This window comes from Psammomys obesus, unplaced genomic scaffold, assembly GCF_907164565.1.
Source record: "Psammomys obesus unplaced genomic scaffold, mPsaObe1.curated_primary_1811, whole genome shotgun sequence".
In the NCBI taxonomy this organism is placed as follows: domain Eukaryota; kingdom Metazoa; phylum Chordata; class Mammalia; order Rodentia; family Muridae; genus Psammomys; species Psammomys obesus.
The window spans coordinates 1963578-1974953 of record NW_026594216.1 but is presented as its reverse complement, the minus strand read 5'-3'; the positions used below and the strand labels follow the sequence as shown (position 1 = coordinate 1974953).

Genomic DNA, 11376 nt, shown 5'->3' with positions numbered 1-11376 from the left:
CTTAGTCACAGGTGGACGCTTTCGTGCCAGACACTGATGAGGATTAACATCTGGATTCAAATCCCTTTCCTGCCTATTAATCCTTATCTTCTTTCCACTCGGAAGCTCTCTAAAGCATCATTTCTCCCATCTTTATCCTTCTGTGTCCACGAGAGGCCCCACACATGCGCCACCTGTCACTTAAAGGACTATGACACTCGCCTGCGTTTCTCCAGGCCCTGCCGCAGTTCTGGCTCTGAGGACTGCTGACGTATGACCCTCACCTGGACCTGACAACAAAAATGTCACAGCTGCTTTAAAAAAAAAAGACTTTGTAAGGAAACTTCCCTTTAAGAGGCCCTGTAGGAGGGGAAGAGGGGCTACACCTGGGTACAATATAAAAAATCGTGTGTGGGGGGGAAAAGAGGCGCGGTTGGTAATTAGCCTCTCTCACATCATCGATTCCAATCTCCACTATTGTGAAACTTTAGGCTGCTCTCGAGGTCATTACAAGCCCATCAGCAAGGTCGATCAATTATAATTTATATTGGGTCACTCTGGCTGCCACAGCTGTTTGCTTTCCCCAGGGCTCTCTGAACCTGTTTGGCAGGAACTGTTTAATTCCATTCAATAATGTCTATCTTGCATAAAGGCATTAAAGAGTCAAAAATAATAACAAGACAAAACAAAAAATAAGAAGCCAATGCCCAGGACTTGGTCCACCTTGAGACACGAAGTAATTCACTCTTATGATAACAAAGGATAGTCTCTCCTCCGGAGTCATCTGTTTTCCACTATCAGGTATCAGCTGACACCTCCCGCTGCACACTAACTGACTCCGATTCCAACCAGTCCTTAAAGTGTTCCAGGTATTTAAAACTATTGCCCACCAATAAGTCATGCTTACGTAAGGATAACTAGAACCCCTCCAAAACGAGGCAGGCCCAGATAATTTGGGAGGACTCCTGGGAGGAATAACGAATTCCTTTTCCTAGAGGTCAAGTTCTAGGAAACATAGTGAACTGGAACAAAATACATACAGCAAACATGGCCAGAAGGTGGATCTCTATGAGCTGGAGGGCAGCCTAGCCTACACAGTGAGATTCGGGCCAGCCAGGGCTACATAGTGAGGTCTCATCTAAAAAAAAAAAAAAAAAAAAAAAAAAAAAAAAAAAAAAAAAAAAAAATCAAAAGACACATTGGGAGACATGGAGAAATAATTCTACCCTTGATAATGGGTAGGAAAGGCAGAAGCAAGGGAATCGGCAACTTAAACAGTGCAGTAAACCAACATGCAGGGCGTTTTCTTCTTGAAGTTGTCTGGGTCGTGGTGCTTTGTCACTGAAGTAGAAAAATAAGTAAGACAAGTACACACTTTAAGACTAGGGTGACGTGTGTGGTGGCATGCACCTTTAATTTCAGCACTCAGGAGGCAGAGGCAGGGGGATCTCTGTGAGTCTAAGGCCAGCCTGATCTACATAGTGAGTTCTAGGATAGGCCCAGACAGTCAGGGATATGTAGAGAGACCCTGTCCCTTGAAAAACAAAACAAAACAAAACAAAACAAAACTCCAAAACCCAACCCCCCCAACCCAACTTTTTGAACACACAAAAAACAAAAACAAACAAACAAACAAAATCAACCAACGAACTAACCAAAAAGCCCCCTGATTACAGCTATGTGTTAGCACATGAGAAATCCAAGGCAAGTAAATTTGTTCTTACATTATTCTCTTAAAGGCAAGTTAAACAAACAGGCTGAGTATACAGTAGGATAGCAATCTTAAGTGACTTCAAGGTGTATGATTAACTCTTGCTGTGAGGTCCAGCAAAAGTCCCAGTCTCTTAGAATGTAAGAGACATTTTTGTCATAATAGTTGGCCACAGTACATTCTTAACATGGGTAAGAATTTTAACGATAGTCATCTGACACTTCAGTACATTTTAAAGATGGACTCCATTTATGTAGGAAGTCCCATAGAAGTATAATGGAGCTTAAAATTCTTGTCACGTGATTACTTTTTTTTTTTTCTCGGAGACAGTGTTTCTCTGTGTAGCCTCGAACTCACAGTGATCAGCCTGCCTCTGCCTCCCTTAGTGCTGGGTTTAAAGGTGTGAGGCACCATCCAGCCCCTGTAGGAGTCTTAAAGCAATAACAAAATGCAGCGTGTGATGCCTGCTGCACAAAAGGAGAGCCCGCTTGCCCAGCTCCCCAAGACTACAGTCTTTGTACACATACAAAAACCAGTGTTGTCTGAAACAGTGTGCCCTGCCATGAACAGCAGCTATAGAACTCTTAGGCATCTTTCTAGGTTGCATTTGCCATAAGCTGATCCTGAGTGTGTCATGTGCTGGCCCTGTGTATCCTCCGACATTTCAGGGGTTCTTAGGTCTGAGTAAGTACGTTAAGACGGTCACACAATGGAGAAAGCTGCTACCTCTGTTAGGAGACAAGTGACTCGTTTTAAGTCCCTGAATAATATGAGCCCGCATCCTGACCGTGTAGGAACTTTCAAATTTTCCATTTATCCACCTTCTTGAATCAGAGGGTTCTCTGTGATAGATAGAAATAATCTCTTGGAACTCAGATGAGGAACTTCTGAACAGAGACTTCTCTCTGCCAGGCAAAGAAACATCACCCGGGTACCACTGTCATCAGCAGGGCCCTGCACATCCTTGTTTGCCAAGGATGAAGTGCTTAACCAACACAACGGGACTCCCCTGGAGGCCTCACTCTCCTACACTCCCGAAGGCAGAAGGGCAGGTAGGCAGAGCGCTCTGGCAAAGACAGCCGGTCGGCCAGAGCTCGGCATCTGCGCACTCTGCGAGAGGATGAGGGCGGGACTGCAGGCGGAACCGCGCAGTACGCTTTCCGGTCTCTTGGGGGTGGAGCTCTGTAATTCGGCTTCTGTGGGTGACTGGGGGAAACTGGAGGAGCTGGGTGTGTTGCGGGGCAAAGTGGGTAGAAGCAAGATCCTATCGGGCACCAGCCCCGCCCAGCTACCCCAGGGCACCAGGGTAAAGTCAAAGCTGCTCACCCGGAGGCTAGTGGACTAAGTCCCGGGGACCAGCACCATGCCTATGACACTGGGTTACTGGGACATCCGTGGGGTGAGCGACCACCTGATGAGTGGGAAGGATCGCAGGGCACAGATGAGGGGAGCTGTGAAGGGGAGGGATCTAGAGGAATCCCTTTGCTTGTCTAGCTCAGGATCTTGCACACGTGCTTGCTGGTGTGTGCGCCTGTGTGAACTGACTTGGAGGAGGTGCAGTCACACAGAAATCTCCTGCCCCCGTCCCTGACCTATCTTTCCAGCTGGCTCACGCTATTCGCCTACTCCTGGAGTACACAGACTCAAGCTATGAGGAGAAGAGATACACCATGGGCGACGGTAATGACGTTCGTTTGGTTAGGGACTTCTTCCCTAACTCTGACCATAGGCGCCTAACAACCCACTTCTGACCTACACTACTTTCCTGGCATCCCGCACCACAAGGCTCCCTCAGGTGGACTTAGAGGCTGCCTCTTTCAGAAACTCCCAGAGGGTTGGGCCTGAATGGCATACAGAACCCTGGAAGTGGAGGGTCCCCCCCAAACCTCCACCCGCCGTTGAAATGAGATCACATTTCCCATGAAGGCTTGGTACACCTTTTGTAAGTCTTGGAGAGGTAGGGCCCTCAGTCCCAACCACTCTTCATCCCCGGAGCAGACTGTGAGGTTGCAGATCCCTTGCCTTAGGGGGTTGGACACTCGGCTGATTTCTTCTTATGTAATCTTATCAACCACAGCTCCCGACTATGACAGAAGCCAGTGGCTGAGTGAGAAATTCAAGCTGGGCCTGGACTTTCCCAATGTAGGTGGAGGGGAAGGGAAAGTTTGGGGAAGGCGTGTTGCTCCCACCTCATCTCCTTGCCTGGCTGAGGTGGTTTGGGATCAATGCTTTCTTCTCTCCTGCTCCCATTCCTGGAGGTTGCACAGTGGTTCTGTGATGGGCTGTGTCCTACCTCTTCCATTCAGTGTGCAGGGTGTTCTTGGGGGCTCCCAGGTCATGTGGTCACATGTTTGTCCTAATACAGAGAAGTAAGGGACCTTGTATCCCATCTGACCATTTCTGCTTGTCCTCGCAGCTGCCCTACTTAATTGATGGGTCACACCGGATCACTCAGAGCAACGCCATCCTGCGCTACCTTGCTCGCAAGCACAACCTGTGTGAGTGAGGTTGCCTGCGGGGAGGGTGATGGTGGTCATCTCCCTGGGCTTGGCTGGGGCAGGAGGCTGAGGGTGAGTCTGTGCTGTGTGTGCTGCAGGTGGGGAGACAGAGGAGGAGAGGATCCGTGTGGACATTTTGGAGAACCAGGCTATGGATGTTTCCAATCAGCTGGCCAGAGTCTGTTACAGCCCAGACTTTGTGAGTCTTATCCAATTCCCACCCTGGGCTGGCCCAGGCAGTGTTTGGGTCAGGAGTTGGCAACTCTCAGATTCCCATCTGCACAGCTCTTATTTCCCTTTTGAATTTCTTAGTCACTTACCCTCCAGGATTGTGTGTGTGTGTGTATGTGTGTGTGTTATCACCAGCAGTCCCCATTTCACTGAACTATAAAATGAAGACTCTTAGGCCTCACCTATTTCAGGGTCAGCCTGAAAGACATTCTCTCCTTTCTTCCTTCCAGCCTCAATTTATGTACTTCTCAATTTACGAGGGAAACTCAAGTATATTTCATTCTTCTGGAACCTACCATGCAGACCTCTCACCTTCTCCTCTGAGTACTTTTAGTTCTGGATTCTCTGATGCCATCTGGCATCTAACCCACTTCCTGCAAAGTGCTCAGGCACTCAGAGGTTTAGCCATCAGGAATGATGATGTCCCATTTTGGACAGTGTCTTACTCTTCCCTGGCTTTTCTTGCCCTGCATTTGAAGGGTGGGGCAGGCTACCAAGGAGTCTAATAAGTAAATCAAAGCCTGGACAGTGACTCCACCTCCAGTGTAGTGGAGATGGCTGCCCACCCCTGGCCATTTAGGGCCATGTATAATACTGTTGGCCTGGGTCATTCTTCCAGGGAAGCTGCATGGTGACAGCTGTTTTCTGCCTCAGGAGAAACTGAAGGCAGAGTACCTGGAGCAGCTCCCTGGAATGATGAAGCTCTTCTCACAGTTCCTGGGAAAGCAGACATGGTTTGTTGGTGAAAAGGTAAAAAGAGAAGAAGTTGGGAGTTGTCATTCTTTCCAGGGGGTCAGATTTTCATGGTTGCTCATTCTTGGCCTCTCGAAGATTACTTTTGTAGATTTTCTTGCTTATGATATCCTGGACCTGCATCTTATATTTGAACCCAAGTGCCTGGATGCGTGCCCAAACCTGAAGGACTTCGTGGCCCGCTTTGAGGTGATGCCCTGAGCCTCCCTCCTCTTGGCTGTCAACTTTCCCTTGATGTTTTCTTGGGCTTGGAGATGAGGTGAAAAAGAAGTGGTGGATACTGCTGAGCACTCGCTTTCTGCTGGAATCTGTGATGAGCATCTCCCATCACTGCAGCATTCCTGGAGGGTGGGAGGGTGGGAGAGAGGGTCGCTTCCTCAAGGTTTCAGCCCCAGTAGAGCTGGGATCCCTGCTGACTTCCTGCTCCCCAGGAGAGTAGGTAGTGGCTGCAGCCTGGGTTAGGAGGGCCAATCAAAGGAAGATGGTGCAAAGTACCAGGATGTTAGAGAGTACTTGTGCTTGAACTGTTGGCTGCCTTGCTGAGACTTGTGTGGGGTTCCTGTTGGAGAATTTGATCTGGAAATGTGTGACACGCGCTTTCCTCCCTCCCTCCTTTTCTTTTTGATTGTGAGTGTCTACGCGTTCTGTGAGATGGCATTATATGCTTATTTTTACTTGTATTTCCTGATCTGTGTATGAGGCACGTGTGGTACCCAGGAAGAAAGGAAAAGTTGGTCCTTATACCCTCTGTGGGAACAGGTGTATCAGATAACATCAATCATACCACACTGGGAGATGTGTGGGGTACCACGTGGGTGCTGGGGAGCCCAGATTCACGAGAGAAATTCGGGGGCTGGAGGCCTCAGTCCAGTGGGCTTTTCAGTCTGGAGCTCATTTTGCTCTCCCATGCCTTAGGAAGTGATGTGCGCTGTCAGCTGGTTCTCATCATTTGGCCCAAGCTGAGTGTCTTTGGGAGGGGAGAGGCTGTGGAGAGCTGAAGGCTGCAGCTCTAGGCTAAATGTGAATTTGGTCCCTTGGATACAGGCAGCTCTGAACTGCGTTAGGGATATTCTCGGGGCTCACTCTCCTGCTAGAAGGCCAACAGCACATGTAATTGCCATTGAGCCTCGTCCCTGTCTGTATCAAGGCTGGAGACAGGATTGCGTGAGGCTCAAAACCAGGTGTGAAAGTTTGGTTTTCTCCTTAGGGAATGCTTGGAGTGAGGCTGGCTTTTTTTCTTTTCTGGCCTGCCCGTATCTGTAGACTTTCACCCTGGTTTTGCTGAATCACTGGATGAATTCAGGGTTATCCTCCACTGGAGGAGATAGGGGCTATCTTCCAACATGGCCCTTCGTCCAGCCAGATTCCTACTCAGGGCTGCAAACCCAGGCGATATGGAGTTGGTGTGTACAAGAGGAGCATGTCTGTGTAGATGGGGTCGCAGGGCCTCTTGGGGAGGGTGGGAAGTGAGTGCCCAGAAAGAGTACAAAATTGGAGGAACGGAGGCCAGGCCAAACCCAGATGTGTGCCACTTACTAGCAGTGTGAGCAAGAGGAAATTGATTCACCTCTCTGGCCCTGAACAAACCTGAGTTTTGGGTTTTCTGTTTTGTTTTGTTTTTTTCTCTCAGGGCCTGAAGAAGATCTCTGCCTACATGAAGACCAGCCGCTTCCTGAGAACACCTCTGTATACAAGGGTGGCCACATGGGGCAATAAGTAGGGCCTTGACAGGGCAGGAGGGGCAGTGAGGAACCTGGGATCCAGGAATAGTTGAACTTCCGACAGCCCTGGTACTCTTTCTTTCCGCCCCCTTTCTCCCCCCAGAGCGTCATGTGTCCTCTTTTCTTTCACCCAATCCCTGCCCTTTCATGCCCTTTAAAGCCCAGGCTCCTCGTTTTCCTTCAGCAAAGTGCCTTTCTAGCATGACTGTGCCCTGCCCCCACTTGACAGTCTTGCCCGCTGGTTGCTGTGCTGTTGTGAAGAATTGGGACTCTGCCTCAGAGCTCAGCCCGGGGCTCCCCAGTCTTGCTAGGAGACTAGAGATGGCTGCTGTATGACGCCCCTGCCCAACTCTGTTGGGTCCCTGCTGTAAAGAAGGCCTGGCCATACTGGCTCTGGCTGCTGCACTGCCAGCTTTCACTGCTGCCTCCATGGACTACCCAGCATGACCCTGGCAGAGGCTGAGTTCTCAGGGATTCTGCTTGATAGGCAGGGGTTAGGACATCTTGGCCCCAACTGATAGCCTCACAGCAGGCAGTCGCAGGAGGCTCTGTGCAGTTCAAATGGAGCTTGGATCTCCTTTAAGCTAGCATTACTTAGGTTTGTCATGCAGTCTTAGAGGTGAGGATCCAAGCTGGTGGGAGTCCCCAGCAGCAAGCCAAGATCCTCTCTGCCTCACAGTGGTATGGCTGTGTTATATCTATGTGTCTCCAGGATCTGTCTATTGGGTCTCTGATGCCTTCAGAGTATCCTGTCTTAGTCACAGAAGTTAGGGACTGTCTTGGTTAATCCCTTCCCTCTGTGAGCCCCTGTGTTTTTGTGATTTCAGATGTCTTTCCTACCATTTATATCAGCAATACTTTGGATAGGTATAGAATTGTAGAGTGAACTTTTGGTTTCAGGTGGCCGCTCTTCTTTCAGAAATGCAGCGTTTCTGGTAATATGGGATTCTTTTGTACATGTTCGACTTTGACGATTCAGATGGCCACCTTAGTCTTGATATCTCCAAGTCAAAGCTTTTGTAGGGATCTGTACCTCGACCTGAGGTACTTTCTGAGCTTCTCCCACTCAGACTTAAAATAAGGTTGTTTTGGGCTGACAGTGCTGCCTTCAAGAGCCAAAGGCTATTGAACAAAAACCACACCAGTCATGACCAACCTCTTGAGTTGTTGGTCAGGGTTTTCCAGGAGACTTCCAGAAATTACAGGCTATTTCTATTGGCATTGGTTTCCCGTATGTACTTCAGACACAGGGCCCAGAAACCCCTAAGCCAGATCTGACCTGAAACCTTCATCCCTGAGGACTAACTTTCATGGTGCCAGAAGGTACTATGTAAGCTTCCGAAGGAGGGAGGCAATCAGTAATCCTTCTCAGCTATGATGCCTGTAAACCACAGCAATGACCAGGATGCCACGCCAACCCTTAGGGTGCAGTAATGGCACACATATTTTGATGGTAACCAACAGCTCTTTAATTAGACTTAAGGCCTGATCAACAAGAGGGAAATCATGCCTGGTATAGGAAACCTAGTCAACTGCCCAGGGGTAGTGAAGTCATGGATCTTAGAGGTGAACATACAGCCGCTACATTGTTAAACCATCATAATCCTTAAATACACTCTAAATACTTAGCCTCACTCCTCATCAAGAAACTTCTCTTTGCAATAGATGGAGAACATTGCAGAAAACTATAACCAATCCAAATATATAGCTGTGGAGCCTAGTTCCAACTGATGCTATCTCTAGCTCAAGCCCTGCACCTAAGGCTTGGTATTATTACAGAAGAGTGGGTGGAAAGATCAGAGCCAGAATAACAGGGTGTTTGCTATGAGATTGTGTCTTCTAGGAATGTCAGAAGTCTCACCAGCATGGCTGCCTAAACATGAACTGAACAAGAACAACACCAGCAGACATATTAACGTAGGCAGTGGGAAAGCTCATGAGGCCTTGACTCCAGACAAAGAACTACAGGCAACGAAGGAGTGTTCAGAGTGGGGGAAATAGTCTTCTCCAAGAAAGAGAAGAAAGAGCACTGATTATGCAATACCAAATGGTCAGCCCTGAAAATATACATATAGACTGAGGAGGTTGTATTTATGTATTTAGAATGTGTGTATATATATATATATATATATATATATATATATATATATATATATATTTATTTATTTATTTATTTATTTATTGAACAATTAAAGAAAAAGGAAAGGCATATGGAACACTCTGGAGGGAGAAAAGGGAAGGGGGAAATTATTATGCAATTATAATCTGAAAAAAGAGAAATAATTAAAGAATTAAAATGAAGCTAATGTCAACATAAAAATGTTAGTCTTATCTTTTGAAAGACAACAGCATTCTGACCCTCCTAACAAGAGTGGGCCATAGGCAGGTCCATGTCCAGTTCTGGTGGATATTTCAGTATTCCAAAGTAGTTGTCCCATCAGCAGAGTACAAAGTGATGGTATTGCTAATCAGCAAAGACTTTGTTCAAGAACTATAGTCAGAAATAGATCATCAAAACTTACTTAAGACTTATATGGCATTTCCCTGAAGTGAACAGCCAGTTTATCATGACTCATGATAAACACCATTAGTTAGCAGAACAGTGCATGATTCAGCGTATTCCCTGCAGAATGGCTCATATCCAATGAGTGACAATAGTTGCTAAATTTGTGCAATAATTGGAACTTGTGCCAGATTCATTACTCCCCAGTTCTTCATCTGTACGATGCCCTCTTGAAGTGATTTAAAATCACACCTAGAATGAGCCTCAGAAGATGGCAAGCTTTCTTTTTTCTTTTTTTTTTTTTTAAGTGTGAGCAAGATATTTTTAAATTTTGTGTACATTAGTGTGAAGGTGTCAAATTCCTTGGAATTGGCATTACAGACAGTTGTGAGCTGCTATGTGGGTGCTGGGAATTGAACCCTGGTCCAGACTGGAAGAGCAGCCAGTGCCCTTGACCACTGAGCCATCTCTTCAGCCCCAAGGGCAAGGTTTCTAACAGCACTGTGAACCCTCCCAGGGTACCAAAATGAGTAGTTTAGTTTGCAGGCAAGTGTTTTACTCACTCCAGACTCTCATCTGATTTTTATGGGTGCCTACCTCTTTGTGAAGCTGAGTGATACAGTCTCAGTACAGTCTGTCTGGCCATCTTCATGATGTCAGAGGTGTGGATTTCATTGACTGAAAAACTTCTATCCTGCATCGTGATCCTCTCGTTCCCTCTGGCTTTATTCATTTTGTTTGGATAAACTACCGAGTAGATACTTGAAGGCAAAACCAATTCACTACTTTATAAGCGATTATCTTGTTCTCTTCATGTAGAATAATTTAATTTTTGGTGGCAACAGTAAATCGAGTGCACCTCTTTCTCAACTACATGGGCACCTGATGGCCAACGACGTCATCCGGTTATCTTTTTTTGTAGACTACTCTGGTCTGGAACTCAAAGATCCACCCACCTCTTCCTCATGAGTGCTGGGATTAAAGGTGTGCAACACCACACCCAGTTCACTTTCATCATTTCACAGTGCTTTGAGATATGTGCCTGGCCGCTTTGCAAATTACTGCTCATACATGTTTCCACCTGAGGAATCAAAATCTGTGAATCTCCTGGAATAAAAAAACTGCTTATTCATCTGTCTGTTGCTTAGTCTTTTCCTGGAGAAAGTTGAAAGATACACCCAAGGCAATCCACGCCTGTTTCCTTAAGGAGTGTCATAACTGGGATTCTGTTTTAGGTTTCCTGTCACATAAATGAGAGTTAATTTTTTTGTAGATATCACATACATCTCAAGACATCATTCCTCACATGTCTGACATGGTATTTCCAAAAAAGCTTAGCATTTGATTTTGTCAAGGAAAAAGCACGTACCATTAGTGGCTGATACCAGTCAGAGTCTGGACAATTCTAACACAGAGGGGTGGATTTACTCCCTTATTTTGATTAGGCTACTCCATCTTCTCCTGTCTGGGGACATCTAACTACAGGTTCTCTACCCTAAGACTTGGTGGAGACTCACAGCGTTGCCCTCCGCCCATCTGCCCTTTCAACTTGACTGAGTTATGGCACTGACTCCCATGCTTCTCTGAGTTGCAGAGATCATGAAACTTCCCTGCTCCATGATCTTTTCATCTAGTGTCAATAAGTTACTTCTATCTGATTAAAAATTACATAATAATTCCATTACTTTTATCTAATGCATTGATATATATATTTGTTCCGTTTCCATGGAGAACCTTGATTATCCTATATAGCAAACAAACACAAAAAAATTAATCACAGTAATGAAAGAGTCTATAAAGTGTTATGCCAGGTTCACGGGACCCTCAGAGACCACCAGGAGACGACTCGATGCAATTGCAAGAGAGCTTTATTACAAGAGCGATCGAACTCGGGACCCAAGTCTCACTGGCGCAGCAGTAGAGAAGTGGGACCCCGAGCTCTGAGTGAACAGGATTTTTAAAGGGAAAGTCTGTGAGCCG

General features: G+C 46.7%; 1 protein-coding gene across 2 annotated transcripts; it reads left to right on the top strand.

The window, feature by feature from the left end:
• Window positions 1–2905: 2905 nt before the first annotated feature.
• LOC129684858 (glutathione S-transferase Mu 4) lies at window positions 2906–10528 on the top strand. Of its 2 annotated transcripts, none has more exons than XM_055618095.1 (8): window positions 2906–2996; window positions 3295–3370; window positions 3768–3832; window positions 4107–4188; window positions 4287–4387; window positions 5074–5169; window positions 5251–5361; window positions 6803–10528. In XM_055618095.1, exons 2-8 carry the CDS (start codon window positions 3361–3363, stop codon window positions 6890–6892), a joined length of 555 nt encoding a protein of 184 aa, XP_055474070.1. In that variant the 5' UTR covers window positions 2906–2996; window positions 3295–3360; the 3' UTR covers window positions 6893–10528. The 2 variants fall into 2 exon arrangements, with proteins under 2 accessions (XP_055474070.1, XP_055474069.1); XM_055618094.1 differs by lacking the exon at window positions 2906–2996 and adding an exon at window positions 3004–3089.
• Window positions 10529–11376: the final 848 nt, after the last annotated feature.

Excerpts from the sequence above, each read along its gene's own strand:
- LOC129684858 (XM_055618094.1), top strand. The coding sequence starts at position 3,054 with ATGCCTATGACACTGGGTTACTGGGACATCCGTGGG. Across the intron at positions 5,170-5,250 it reads CATGGTTTGTTGGTGAAAAG|ATTACTTTTGTAGATTTTCT; the intron begins GTAAAAAGAGAA and ends GGCCTCTCGAAG. Across the intron at positions 5,362-6,802 it reads ACTTCGTGGCCCGCTTTGAG|GGCCTGAAGAAGATCTCTGC; the intron begins GTGATGCCCTGA and ends TTTTTCTCTCAG.